Source organism: Bubalus kerabau, chromosome 12, assembly GCF_029407905.1.
Source record: "Bubalus kerabau isolate K-KA32 ecotype Philippines breed swamp buffalo chromosome 12, PCC_UOA_SB_1v2, whole genome shotgun sequence".
Lineage (NCBI taxonomy): Eukaryota > Metazoa > Chordata > Mammalia > Artiodactyla > Bovidae > Bubalus > Bubalus kerabau.
The window spans coordinates 15,911,869-15,927,371 of record NC_073635.1 but is presented as its reverse complement, the minus strand read 5'-3'; the positions used below and the strand labels follow the sequence as shown (position 1 = coordinate 15,927,371).

The 15,503-nt window shown below is 39.1% G+C and overlaps 1 protein-coding gene across 3 annotated transcripts in view; it reads right to left on the bottom strand.

Moving 5' to 3' along the window:
* The window catches only part of GPALPP1 (GPALPP motifs containing 1), a 31,522-nt gene that overhangs the window by 12,594 nt on the left and 3,425 nt on the right, over positions 1-15,503 (bottom strand). For all 3 annotated transcript variants that reach the window (XM_055542027.1, XM_055542025.1, XM_055542028.1), the window contains 5 exons: positions 11,590-11,722; positions 10,287-10,394; positions 6,807-6,912; positions 4,457-4,591; positions 3,382-3,546 (listed from right to left, as the gene is read on the bottom strand). In XM_055542027.1, the coding sequence (XP_055398002.1) occupies positions 3,382-3,546; positions 4,457-4,591; positions 6,807-6,912; positions 10,287-10,394; positions 11,590-11,722 (647 nt within the window). The remainder of the gene's footprint in view (positions 1-3,381; positions 3,547-4,456; positions 4,592-6,806; positions 6,913-10,286; positions 10,395-11,589; positions 11,723-15,503) is intronic.

Genomic DNA, 15,503 nt, shown 5'->3' with positions numbered 1-15,503 from the left:
ATGGACTGTAGCCTACCAGGCTCCTCAGTCCATGGAATTTTCCAGGCAAAAGTACTGGAGTGGGTTGCCATTTCCTTCTCCAGGGGATCTTCACAACCCAGGGATCAAACCCAGGTCTCTCGCATTGTAGGCAGATGCTTTACCATCTGAGCCCAATTTTTATCTAAATAATGGACTAAAACAACACTGTACTTAATAAAGTATGTTAAAAAACATAGGAGTAGCTCATTTCTCATTTTTCCATAACAATTTTCCCAGAAACAGATTCTTTACTTGTAATGTTAAGAGAAAAATGATGTTCTGATAAGATGGAGGTGAAGACCTGACCTTCTAAGAGTAAATCAAGTCAAGACTGGGAGGTGAGATTATAACAGATCTTATTCAATTAGTTTATGCATAACACTTTGATTTCTTTCTAATCTTACTTCATTTAGGCCATGTTGGCATTAGTGGTAGGGAGATGAATGCTGGGGAATCAAATATAACAAGTAAGATGATAAAATAAATTTTTTAAAAAAGGAGGGAAATGATGGAAAAAACATACAAAAAGGATATTTGGAGAGAGAGAAAAAAAGGAAACTTGACGAAGATCCATTACAAAAATAAAAAATTAGTCATGACCTTTATAAAGGATTTCCCTGGTGGCTCCGACGGTAAGGCATCTGCCTACAATGCGGGAGACTGAGGTTCGATCCCTGGGTCGAGAAGATCCTTTTGAGAAGGAAATGGCAACCCACTCCAGTACTCTTGCCTGGAAAGTCCCATGGACAGAGGAGCATGGTAGGCCCATGGAGTTGCAGAGTTGGACATGACTGAGCAACTTCACTTTATAAAGGACAGCTCTGTGATACTTTCTGTGATAAATTCTACCACAAATATAAGTCTGCAGTATTACATGCTGTGATATAGTATCACATAAGATCTAAGGGGTATTGATAATCCCTTTGTTAGTCTGTTGTAAATATACAACAAAACACTTTCAACCATAAAAAGAATGACTAGATCTAAAGAACTCAGTCACAGGACCTAAAATCTTAAGTTCAAATTGTACTGGTTACTTTCTCTTCGTTCCATTTTTCTGTTTTATTTTCCTTTGAGGAAGACTTCTTGCATATCTAGCTGTAGGCTAGACATGTACTCACACACAATGAGGAACAGGAGGTCTGAAAAAAGCACAAATAAAAAGTCCATGTAAGGGATTTTCCCGGTGGTCAAGAATCCGCCTTGCAATGCAGGGGACACAGGTTCAATCCCAGGTCGGGGAACTGGGATGCCACAGGCACGGGGCAGCTGAGCCTGCACGCTACAGCTGGAGAGTGTGTGTGCTGCGATCAAAGATTCCACGTGCCATAGTGGAAGACTCTCCATGCAGCAAGTAAGACCTGAGTAAGCCAAATAAATAAATATTTAAAAAATATTTTTAAAAAATCCATGTAAGCAAGGGTATTAAGTTGTCTTTTTGGAGACAATCTTAAAGGTGAAATTATAAAAATGCCAGTAAGCTATTTTTATAAAAGACCAGTTAAGAAAGAGCAGACAGGCATTCCGACACTAGTCATTCATGGTGTGTGGCTCACATCTTTTTTAAAATTTATTTACTAATTGGAGGATAATCGGTTTACAATACTGTGTTGGCTTCTGTCATATATCAACACGAATCAACCGTAGGTATATATATGTCCCCTCCCTCTGGAACCTCCCCTGACCCCTCCAGGTTGTCAGAGCCCCGGTGTGAGCTCCCTGAGTCATACAGCGAATCTCAACTGGCTCCCTATTTGACATGTGGTAATGTGTGCTTCCAAGCTACGCTCTCAATCTGTCTCACCCTTCCCTTCCCCCGCTGTGTCCACAAGTCTGTTCTGTCTATGTCTCCACTGCTGCCCTGCAAATAGGTTCATCAGGACCATCTTTCTAGATTCCGTATGCATGTGTTAATATACAGTATTAATTTTTCTCTTTCTGACTTACTTCACTCTGTGTAACAGGCTCTAGGTTCATCTACTTCATTAGAACTGACTCAAATGCATTCCTTTCTATGGCTGAGTAATGTTCCATTATGTATATGTATTAATACCATGAATTCTTTATCCATTCATCTGTCGATGGACATCTAGGTTACTTCCATGTCCTAGCTATTGTAAACAGTGCTGCAGTGAACACTGAAGCCTTTCTCCATGGCGGTTTCCTCAGGGCACATGCCCAGCATGGGGCTGTGGGTATGGCTCACTTCTATCCCCCATCTTCTGTTGCCTCTCCCCCCAGGTGTGGTGGTTCACCTCACCTGTCCATTATAACTCTCGGATTTCCTTGAGTCTTCAGGGCAAAAGAGAACGTATGGTTTTGCCACATATTCTGCTAAAATGAGGTGATTTCCACACATCACCCACATTTTAAGAACAACACTATTTTACAACCAATTCTTCATGAAAATCTAAGTGTCTTAAGGAGCTTTCTCTGTGACTTGTGACCAAACATGATGCTTGCCAGAGGAGACATTCAATTTTTGGTTATAGAATGAAAATAGAAATCTTCATAATTCCAGGTACTAATAAACAAGACAAACAGAGTTAGGGGCATGAATTAAGTAAGGAACTGTTTAATTTAAAACTGATAAGTTATAATCATAAGGCGCCAATTAGTCAAGCATTTAAGACAGCATTCACAACTCAAGGAAATTGGAATTTCTGATGAAGTGAATTTAAGGAGTTAGTACTGGTTGGATTCTTAACTTAACAATGGAATATTTCATAATACGTGTAGAAATCCAAGAAAAGAAAATCTAATAATAATGATGTATTTTATGCATAGTTTTTTTTCTTTTTTTGGTAAATTAGTCAATGTATTAAGCAAAGGGCTTTTTTGCCTATCTTGACAGTAATGTGAAGCTCAGTGCACTGGAGCTACTGTTATTTTCTGAGACAGTCACTACCTATCACTTAACTTGCTAGGTTAATCTGTGCCTTGGTTTTTTCCAAGATATTTTAAAAGAAACTTTCACGGAGAGAGTATGACGTATAAAGACTGGGGGATTTGGAATCAGAAAGGTCTAGAACGGAATTACTGTTCATCACTTACCAGCATTTAATTCCAGAAAAAATGACCTCATAGGGGACAGTGTCTCCTTTCATAAAATGAGGTTAATAAACTTATGTCTCCAGGTTCTCTTGAGGTTTAATGAGAAAATTTGTTGGGAAATAGTATAAATGAATACACAGGAAGCAACTGGTGTCGCTTTCTTTTCTTACAACTTTCCTTCAGGGGAAATCTTTTCCCTTTGGAATCATAAGCTAAGAAACAGTACCCTGGAATAATTCTGCCTTCTATTTTTTTCAAAATAGAGCCAACATGGACAGAAATACAGGAACACACAAGCCCTCTCACCTTAGCTTTCCTTTCCCTGTCGGCTGGCGTGTCGGTCCAGACTGATCGGTCTCCAGATTTGCCATCAGCTTTTCTCTTGAAAGTTCTGGGCCCAAGACCAAAGTCTTTCATTTCTGGAGGAAGTTCAGTCATCCAAGATTCTCTCGTAATTGGTTTAGATGAATCCTTTAAGAGAAATAAAAAGTTAAACAAAAAAAAAGTATCCTGGAAAGTGTGGACATGTGTGCATATATGTGTAGAATACTACCTAAGTGACTATGCTTCTCAGCTGAGGCAGATGTTAAGAGAAAAAGACATTAGGAGAAAGACAAAGGCCCGTCTAGTCAAAGCTATGGTTTTTCCAGTAGTCATGTATGGATGTGCGAGTTGGACTATAAAGAAAGCTGAGCGCTGAAGAATTGATGCTTTTGAACTGTGGTGTTGGAGAAAGACTCTTGAGAGTCCCTTGGACTGCAGGCAGATCCAACCAGTCCATCCTAAAGGAGATCAGTCCTGAATACTCATTGGAAGGACTGATGTTGAAGCTGAAGCTCCTTTTAAAACTATGGCCATGTGATGTGAAGAACTGACTCCTTGGAAAAGACTCTGATGCTGGGAAAGACTGAAGGCAGAAGCAGAAGGAGAAGGGGACGACAGAGGATGAGATGGTTGGATCGAGTCGGCATCACCGACTCGAAGGACATGAGTTTGAGTAAGCTCTGGGAGTTGGTGATGAACAGGGAAACCTGGCATGCTGCAGTCCATGGGGTCGCAGAGTCAGACACAACCGAGCAACTGAACTGAAGAGAAAATGATTTAATAGATGGATGATTTTTCTTGTCAAATATGTTATAAATACTTTCATCTAATTTATTGTTCTTTGGACTTAATGTTCTCTTTTGCCATACTGTCATTTTTAATTGTGCAAATTTGTCAGTTTTCTCCTTTTATGGCTTCTGAGTTACCCTAGAGACCAAATTTTTATATACATACACATGCAGAAGGACATTTTTTAAATGTCTGTTATCAAAATTGAGATTTTTGATCTATGTGGTCGATTTCTCAGAGTAAAGTGTTCTGTGTATTTGAAACTTACGTCATCTCCTTTGGTCAGTTTTTCTTTCATTCTCTGAGCCCTCTTTTCAAACTCCGCTGTTACACTGGAGTTAACTGGTCCTTTGGCAGGCATCGGCCCAACAATGTCTTCCTCCTCACTGCTACCCGTTTCCTTCTGAAACAAGACAGGACCTTTAAACCAAGAGTGGAGCGACACATTACAGAAAATGATCCTAAATTACTCAAAATTTAACTGAGACCGATAATCTGGAAACAGAACGAAAGAGCAAACACCGTGTCACTGGCTAATCACTGAGCACCTTTCCTGTGCCTTCGTCAAGCGCACCCAACAGGGACCACAAACCCAGGGCGTGGGATCTGTCCCACCTCGGCCCGTGTGTCCACGGCAGAGCTCATTAACTCACTCAGCTCTATTCCTGATGGACACAGATTTGGCCTCACAATTCCTCTGTAATACTCCAGGGAAGTGGTCGGAGAAGACAGAGTTGAAGCCATTCTCTTTCCTGGTACAGAAAGAGCTCTTTGGAAGAAGCAACACATGAATAAGACATTCTTGGAAGCTATATTAGCCTCCATGATTTAGTATGGTCCACTGAAACAGAAGTGCTGTGCAGCGCCTTCCAAAATGCTGGCCCAAACGCGTGCACTTGGTGCCCAAAGTGCTCTAGAGACACGATATTGTTGCAAAAATTGAATTCAAGTTGTTCTTGGTAAATCATTTTAATAAAGGGTTTTCACGTAAGACTCTGTGTTAGATGCTATATACACTAGGGTTTAAAATAGTCCTTGACCTCGAGAAGGAGAGAGGGTAAGATAAACAACAAGATGAATCACAATAAGATGTTTGTACTCCCGCTGGGACCGGTAGTCTCTTCCTCTTATTTTTTCAACTACCAGGACCAGGTGAGTTAATTTGTGTTGTTTATACTTTCCCTGTTAACCACTCAATGGTAATTCTCTGTGGTTTCTTCTCTGAACTTTTACGGCAATTGTTCTCAGTACAATAACTGGTTAATTATACCTTGTCTTATGGCTGATTCTAAGCCACACACTCTCTCTCTCTCAATAACTGGATTTTGTCTCATTTGAACCTCATAATAAAACCGGGAAATAGCGGGCGTTTTGGAAGGTGGGAACAGAACTAGTTGTCAGATCGATTTCTGTGACTAATGCCTGACACACTTAGGTGTTCTACAATCATCTGTTGTATCATTCATTGAAAGAATGAGTAAATGCTGGAGTTCATGAGCTTAACCACTGAATTACATTTCCTTCAGTAACAACCTCTGTGGAACTGATGAATTCTCAGTGGAGATGCACAGGAGTCTATGAATTCACATATAGGATGGCACTGCAGAACAGCAGACTGAACAGTGATTTAAAGTCCTAAGAATCAGGCTCTGAGTTTTGGCTTTGCTAAGTAGAAACTGTGCTATTTGGAGTAAGTTACCCAATTTCTCTGGCTTTTAGCATCTCTAAGATAGAGATTGTAATTATTTCATAAGGCTTTGGAGAAGCTGAAAATAGTACCCATATATGGAGAAAATGCATTACAAATTATATTCTTCAAATCTCAACCATTGTTAAGGACTAGCCCTCTGATATGGAGAAGGCAATGGCACCCCACTCCAGTACTCTTGCCTGGAAAATCCCATGGACGGAGGAGCCTGGTAGGCTGCAGTCCATGGGGTCGTGAAGAGTCGGACACGACTGAGTGATTTCACTTTGACTTTTCACTTTCATGCATTGGAGAAGGAAATGGTAACCCACTCCAGTGTTCTTGCCTGGAGAATCCCAGGGACAGGGGAGCCTGGTGGGCTGCTGTCTCTGGGGTCGCACAGAGTCGGACACGACTGAAGCAACTTAGCAGCAGCAGCAGCAGCCCTCTAATAAGAAAATAGACTTCCTCCTTGATTTTGGAATCACCGGCTCTTTCTTTTCAAAACATCATATACCCACGAGTGACCCTGTTAAATAATGGTACCAGAACTGGGTGGGACAAAGTTAATTTCAATATTTTACAATAATTATTTCACTATTTAAACATTTCTCAGCTTGCTCTCGTTTGCATCAAATCACAACGATTCCTTAAACTGTTCACCGTATTCTACTTTCTAGGACGTAAAAGCTTCCCTTTAAGGATGAGAAGCATGAATAGATCACACCCTGTCAACACATGACTGCCTTGTCATTTTCCTAACAGAATCTCAGGTCTGCGACAGCTTTTGACTTCGTCTACCTATGCTACAATCCTAAATTAGTATACTATGACACATCTTACATTACATTTGAGTCAAATGATTATAGTTATTACTATGTAAAGTCTTGAGTTCCTTACATCTTGTTCTTTAATAGAAAAATCCGCAAACCTCAGAGTTGAAACATGATGACACTTGTCCCGGATCACGTCTGCCCTTGTCACTCTTCTGTGGAGACTTAAGGAAACCAGGTGGTAGTGCAGGACCTATCATAGGCCTGAAAAATAAAACGTGCCTTTAAAAAGTCAGCTTTCAGTTGACTTTTACTTTTCAGTAAAAGCTCACACAAATAATAAAAAGCCAGATAATAATAACAAATGTGGAAAATGAGAATCTTATCCAATGTATTATTTTTACTCTGAAACTTAGTATTCATGTATGGATGTGAGAGTTGAACCATAAAGAAGGCTGAGAGCTGACGAATTGATGTTTCTGAACTGTGGTGTTGGAGAAGACTCTTGGGAGTCCCTTGGACTGCAAGGAGATCCAATCAGTCCATCCTAAAGGAAATCAACCCTGAATATTCATTGGAAGGACTGATGCTGAAGCTCCAATACTTTGGTCACCTGATGAGAAGAGCCGACTCATTGGAAAAGACCCTGATGCTGGGAAGGATAGAAGGCAGGAGGAGAAGAGAGGACAGAGGACGAGATGGTTAGATGGCATCACCATTAGACTTGATGGACATGAGTCTGAGCAAGCTCCGGGATTGGTGATGGACAGAGAAGCCTGGCATGCTGCAGTCCCTGGGGTTGCAAAGAGTCAGACACAACTGAGGCATTAAACAACAAACCTAGCATTTTTTCACTGAGTACCATAAAAAAATTTAATTTCTACACTTTAATTTTCTATTTATTAGTTAATGATTAGATGCTAAACCAGTAATTCTCAACCTTTGTGGCAGTGGTGTAAACCCACTTCCTAAAAGAACTATGGTAAATAAAAATAATGACCAAAAAAAAGAATCCTTATTATGTATTATGGACTCAAGTCTGTGAAGATCTTTTTATCTTGTGCCTTGGCTTTCAGTTTTGATAGTCACTGTCCACTGAAAAATACCTTAGTGGCATTTTAATTATAGTCAGAACTACTTAAGTACAAATGGAGTCTTAAGGACATATGTAGCGAATGCATACAACAGCTGTTAGTAATTTATTTATGGTTACATGTGTCAAGGCAGTATAAAAACCAACATTTCCTCCTCACTAACAACCCAATTATGATGTGGAAATGTGTTACAAAGAAAATAGTTCCTCTGAGACCCAGAGAGAAAGGAAAAGGTGGTATGCTAACCTCATTTCAACCAGAGAGTGCATTTTTCTGTTTCCCTAAAAAAGTCCTGGTTGGTGTATAAGTTGCTCCATTTTCTACCTAAGCAAAATGATGCCCAAGGTCAACACAAACTCATAAGTGGCAGACTGGAGCTTTTGCGTTGTTTGTTTTGTTCTCTTTTTGGCCACGCTGCATGGCATATGGGATCTTAGTTCCCCAACCAGGAATCAAACCTGTATCCCCTGCATTGGAAGCATGGAGGCTTAACCACTGGACTGCCAGGAAGTCCCCAGAGTTGGAGTTTGAACCCTGGTCTATGTGATGTTAGAGTTCATTTTCTTTCAAGTTGCCCTATTGCCACAGTCTGAGGCAACTAACACTGTTCAAAAGAGAAAACTTGCCGAAATTCTGGGTCTTCGAAAGAGCAAGTGCTACTTTTTGTGTGGAAAAAACAAAAAGAGGAATGATATTTTCTACTCTCTTTCATACTGTTAAGTTTCTCCATTCTATCTTTGCTCTTTTCCAGACATGTCCCTGTGTTAGTGGAACCAACCAAGAGGGCAGCAATGTCCTAAGCTGAGTTTTCCAGATGGCACTATGTTCAATCCGAGTCTTACATGCAGGTTTCCCAGCAGGGCAAAAACAGCACTAGGGTCACAGGGTCTGGGTTCTGATCCCGGCCACGTCATTACCTCTTGTCTTGGTTCATAAAACTGCTAGGAACCGAAACAACTGTACGTATGAAAAATGCGGAAGTGTGGTATTAAGAGATCAAATCAGTTGTCATTTATAAAGCATAAGGAAGTGCTGTAAGAGTTTTTTCTGAGTTTTTAGCAGATCTACAAATACAAGTACAGCTCAATTCTCTGGCCTCGGGGAATTTTGTGAGGATAAAATTACTAATACATACAATCTTAAAATATAGTAAAGGAACATAACCATGGCATGCTACAGGCTTATGGAAGGTTTTGCTTCCAATATATACTACCATCTGTTTATTTCAAACATATATTATCGTCAAGATAGAATTCTCAATAAACTGCTATGCCTCTAATAACTGTTTTCTTGAAAGGAATGTTATATCTCAGCAGTCAGCAAGTTTCCAATAAAAAGCCAGGCAGAAAATGTTAGGCTTTGAGGGCCACATTCAGTCTCTGCCACATATTTGTCTTTGCATTTTAATGGCCCCCCTAATGATCATTCTTAGCTTGGGGGCCATACAAAAGCAGCCACGAATTGCCCAGCCCTCTTATTTCTTTTTTTTTTTTTAATAATAAGCACCCTTTTATTTGCAGATACCATTACAAAAACTGTTTTATATTCACAACAAAAAGTGTTTTTTTGAGTTGTAGTCAGAGGTAATTCTTCCAGAAAGTTATATGAAAATTAGAAGCTGACGATTGTGATTACAACCTCTGAATATAAAATGTACCACAGCCTTTCCTACTTGTTCTTGTACACTGGGATATAGTGTTATGAATTATAAACAATTTGGTGTGCAATTTCATATTCAGCATTTAAAAATTTTGTAATTTCAAGAAGACAATATTTACTATGTTTATTCTGTGCAAGGCACTACAGAAGAATCATATGTTTATATATGTATACAGATACAACATCTCAAGCAACATGACAATTCTGTAAGGGGTGTGTTGCTATCTTAATCCATGGATGACACATTTGAGGTTAACTGTGTAATTTGGTACATAGGGATTTGCCTGTTCTTTCAACAAATAATTAAGAAGATGTCTGAATTAGATCCCTGGTTGGGGAACCAGGATCTCATATGTCAAGTGATGGAGCCAAAAAAAGAAAGAAAGAAAAAAAAAGATCAAATACCAGGATTCTAGTCATTGGCTATATGTGAAACTTTGTCAAAAAAAAAAAAAGGGGGGGAAAAGGGTTATGTTTCACCCAGCCTATCACAAAACGCTGTTGTGAGTATCAAATAAGAGATGTGAGTGTTTTTCATGAATTGTTAAGTGTCATAAACATGTAAATAATTAATTTTCTTATGTGGGTTTTAAATTTTTTTTTCATTTCAAATTTATTTCAAATGTTATATAAACATATAAGTCAAAAAACAATTTCAGGGTCTTCTCTGGTGGCCAAGCGGTTAAGACTCTGAGCTCACAACGCAGGTGGTCCAGGTTCAAGCCTGTGTCAGGGAACTAGATCACACGTCACAACTAATCAGACCCAATGCAGCCAAAAAAATAAAATTAAAAAACAAAACAAACAAACGAACAATTTCAGACAACTCTTTAATGAATTAACAGACATGAGAAAAGACTGTCCTGAAAGGGTACACATTCTTACCGTGGAGGAGAATCATCTTGCTTTTTAAATCCAGGAGGAAGAGCTGGTCCAAAAAACCCTTCATCATCATCATCATCATCATCGTCATCTTGATTTCTCCTTAGTTTTCTGAAAACAGTGTAATTTTATGCATGTATGTCAGAAGCTTTTTATTAACTTCATTTATTAACATTTAATAACTTCATTTATTAACTTCAAAACATATTAACTTCAACTTTGGAGAAGGCAATGGCAACCCACTCCAGTGTTCTTGCCTGGAAAATCCCATGGACGGAGGAGCCTGGTGGGCTGCCGTCCATGGGGTTGCACAGAGTCGGATATGACTGAAGAGACTTAGCAGTAGCAGCAGCAGCAACTTCAACTTAGTTGTATAAACTCTGAAACAATAAATTTATCTTGCTAAGTAAAAAAGAAAAGCTACCACAGATCTTATACTAATCTTTTTCGGGAATTCACTTGAGGTCTAAAATAGAGACTGGTTACTTCTTTATAGCAGTAATGTATCAATTTTCTGTATTTTCTATGTTGATAAAGACTCTAATCAGTGAAATTTCAAATATTCTACTTGTGAGATATTTTTAAGCAAAGAATTTATGACATTGGCTTTTAAATTCACTTTCGTAAGGGTTGCTATTTTTGTCCCTTAGTCATTAAAATGCATTAAAAAAAAAACCCTTGCTATCCAATAATAAAGATTTGATTTCTTATCTACATGGGCCACTGGTGAGTAAGGCTAGGTCAGAGGGAATTCTTCCTTTACTTAAACAAAAAGCACACACTGCACACATAAATTTTAAAAGCAGATGTATGGTTTATTCAGAATATTTAATCACTTCAATAATACCTTATGGAAAAATCCTTTATATAAGATGTTTATTGAAATTCTAGATCTCTCTGGAGCTATATACTACTAAGATACATTTTTCTGTAAGAGGTATAGTTCATGAGGAAATGAAATATGAAGTGATCTCTTCTTGTGCTGTATAAATGCAGGTTATGATAGCTCCTTGAGAAAGTAAAGTGTTAGTTGCTCAGTCGTGTCTGACTCTTCTGCGACTCCGTGGACGGTAGCCCACCAGGCTTGTCTGTTCATGGGATTCTCCAGGCAAGAATACCGGAATGGGTTGCCATTTCCTTCTTGAGGGTATGTTCCCGACCCTGGGATTGAACCTGGGTCTCCTTCACTGCAGGCAGATTCTTAACCATCTGAGCCACCAGGGAAGCCCCTTACCAGCTATTTACTCTAACCAATAAGTACCAGATTTGGAGCTTGGTTTACCATTTAATGTAAAAACGGACTGACCGTGCCGGTGGACCAGTGTCGTCTTCTTCAGATTCTTGATTTCCTTCTTCAGACAAAGAACTACTGTCCTCGTCGCTGTCTGATGATTCTGAACTACTGCTTTTATAATTAGGAGGCAAAGCTGGTCCTGCAACTGAAAAAGACGTCTCGTGTTTGTTGTAAGTAGTCACAACTGTTTCAGTGAATCTCTTAGCTCAGGGGTCCTCAACCTTCAGGATGGAATGTCTGATGATCTGGGGTGGGGCACATGTAATAATAATAAAGCGCAGAATAAATGCAATGTGCTTGAAATCACTCCAAAATCTCCCCCTACGCCATCTGTGGAGAAACCGTCTTCCCCGAAACGGGTCCCTGGTGCCAGAAAGGCTGCGGACTGCTGCCTGAGCTGACATTTCACACTTTATTTCCTGAAATTCACAGCACTGGCGGGCTGTCATTTATTACGGACTTTAATCTCGTTTGCTCTTGTTCTGCGTATAGCAGTTTAGTCTTTGCAACTCCAGGAAGGCAGAGATCATGTCTTATACAGCGTTAACTATGAGTCACAAAAACTTTAAAACCTGAACTTACGGCAACAGCGTGTAACTTGCCTGATGTCTTACAGTTTTTGCATTGGTTGTCATTTTGGTTGGTGCAACTGCCAAATGGTTTCATGGTTTTTTGTTTTTTACTAACAGACAGCATATGGTAGATAATACATCACAGAGCTAACCAAACAACAAATCTGCCATTTCATACTTTAATACGTTAAAAATAAAAATTCTTCATTCTGGTTTCTGACTAAGAATCACCACTTTAAAAAATATCTTTACTAGCATTATCATACTTCTCAGTTAGTTTTCTGTTCAAGATGATTTCCAAGCAGACACAAGGGCAGACACACTCTATCTTTCCTGACAGAGACTCAGAGAAGGGAATGGAGCTGCACTGGGTGGGGATGCTGAGGCAGGGGTGATGGTCTTCTGGGCCCACGAACAGACCCACTGCTCTTTCTTTATGGCTCAGCAAAAATTATTACTGCGTGACGTTACACACATAAAATCGTCTCTGTCGATTCTGAGCAGGGATGCCAAAACTCTACTGCTGTAGTTCTCAAGCCCGGATGTTTAATAAATTCACCAAAATATTTTTTTAAAAAAGAGATTCCTGGGCCCTTGCCCCAGAGATTTTGACTCAGTTGGCCTGGTGGAGGACTTGGAAATATGATTTTCCAAAGAGCTTTCCAGGTATGTTATTCACTCAATATTAACAAAAACTTAAGAGAGACTTCTGTGCATTTACCTATTTAATTTTGACAACAACCTTATTAGGACAGTTGTATGACTTCTATCTCGCAGACAAGGAAACTGAGGTAAAGAGACAGTATCTCGCCCAATTTTACACAACTAAACAGAGGAGTTATGATATGACCCTCTTAGCCACTACACCAAACGACATTCAACAAAGGGTCAACATTCAACAAATATTTATTGAGTAAATACTTCTAGAGACATAACTTAGAAAATAAATTAAAAAGGTGACTGTGAACATGTGGGAGGGTAGTTTTAAAGACAGAGGTCTGGGAAGGTCCCCCTGAGAAGACATTTGTATGGAGATTTAAATGATGACAGTGGCCATGGAACAATCTGAGGGGAGAACATTCTGGGGGAATCACCACTGCAAAGGTCCTATGGAGAGAACAAGCCCGAAGTGCTTGAGGGACAAAAAGGCCTGTGTAGCTAAAGCAAAGTAAGCAAAGTGACAAGACAGAACCTGAGAGTATAAAGGTGTTAGTTACACTGTATGCTTTGGGGTCAGACTCTAGCCATCAATTCCAGCTCAGCTGCTTATTAGCTGTGTGATTTGAATGTTATTTAACCTTCCCATGCCACGCCCTCCCTTTTTTCTTTTAAATAAGATTGACTGATTTTTGGCTGTGCTGTGCTGCATGTGAGATCTCCGTTTTCCCACCCAGGATTGAACTCGTGCCCCCAGCGGTGGAAGTGTGGAGTCTTCACCGCTGGACTGCCAGGGAAGTCCCTATCTTAACAAATTGGATGTTTTCCAACTTGTTCCATTTTCTTCTATATATCACTAAATAAAGGAAGGACTTTTAGAAAAAAAAATGCTAACCTTGTAACACAGCATGCCTAGAAAAGAACAATCAAGCAGCAAAAGGCAGAAAACATTAAGAATTAAGGGACAGAACTCGTGTCTCCTACTGCTGTTTAAGATTGCAGAATAGTTAATGTCTTAGTATGTAAATGTTCCTCAACCATAAACGGAGATTACATATGACTTCTGATTGTGATGAATAATGCCTTTACTGATTTCTGGTTTATCTCTGTATGTAGTACTAATCCCAGAGAAAGCACCTTTTAGAATATAGCAAGAAGGGGAGAACACCACCTTCCACAAATAATCCTTTCTTCAAAATTCTAGGGGGTCATAGTTTAACATGAAAGAGATTAAAGTTAAAAGTTAAAGTGAAGTCGCTTAGTCGTGTCTGAACTGTGTGTGACCCTGTGGACTGTAGCCTACCAGGCTCCTCCATCCATGGGATTTTCCAGGCAAGAGTCCTGGAGTGGGCTGCCATTTCCTTCTCTAGGGGGTCTTCCTGCCCCAGGGATCGAACCCAGGTCCCTCACACTGCAGGCAGACACTTTACAGTCTGAGCCACCGGGGAATCCCTTGAAAGAGATTAAGAGATTACATTTCATTCCCATGATTGGTTCTTTCCATCTTCTTGTTTCTAAATATTAAGGAGGGAAGTTTTTTTCTTTTTTCCTTAATTTTTTTTTCTCTTTTGCTCCTTTCTTTTCTTATATATGTGTGTTATCAATGTAATTTGTTGATTTGGCTAATTTTGGGTTGGTTCCAATCAAGATGAGGTTTTAATACTCTTTTGTAAAGTTCAAATGATTAAAAGGTTAAATGGGTTAAACATGTGCTGTATTATAACTAAGGGATAAACCTGCCTTGAATTTTTAAAGAAACACGTGGGATATATGTTTAAAGATGGGAATAAACAGATGAAGACAAAACTCCTCTGAGAAGAATGTAAGGCCTTATTTTTTTAAAAAATGATGCCAGGAAAAAGTAACATTCAGAATATAATTATTTATTTTTCCTTTGGGTTGTGTCAAAATAAATAATTATTACACAATAAAATAATACTAAGAAATGGTAATATTTAAAAAAAAGAATATTGAAAACATAAGTTGGTACAATATAAGCCCCATTACAGATTTTCTAATAAAACTGAGGATATGCCCGGCTTCACTTTTTTATAGGTATCATTCTTCAGAACCATAGAACGTGTCTCAAAATACTGTTTTAGGTGCCTGTAATGAACAACTCCATCTCACGCCTAGAGTGGTGATGCACGTTATGAAGGCAGCTCTCCCACTGCAGTGGTAATTTTACCAATAGATTACAACTTCCGTAAGAATACAGATTATGCCTCACATATTCCATTACGTTCCCCTTGTAATATCTATCAGACAGAATTATGCAGACACAAAAAGAAGTACTCAGTATATAGCACATCAAACCTCTTTACAGATCAGCGATTGATTATAACAGGAAACACGGACTCTGAACCCCAATTAAGCAAAATGTTATTCCCTCTAAAGCAATTCCATTCTTCTCACTAGTACATTTATACTACAAAAGAATTATATTATGTTTTCAATTTCAACAATAAAAATTTAGGGACTTGCCTAGTGGTCCCAAGCTTAAGACTGCACCTTCCGATGAAGGGGGTTAAATCCCTGGTAAGGGAGCGAAGATCCCATGTGCCTCTCAGCCAAAAAACCAAAATATAAAACAGAAGCTATATTGTAATAAATCCAATGAAGACTTAAAAAAATTTGTGGAAATTTGTTTTCTCTTTTGTTTCATACAGACTTTCACAATAATCTTGATTTTGCCTG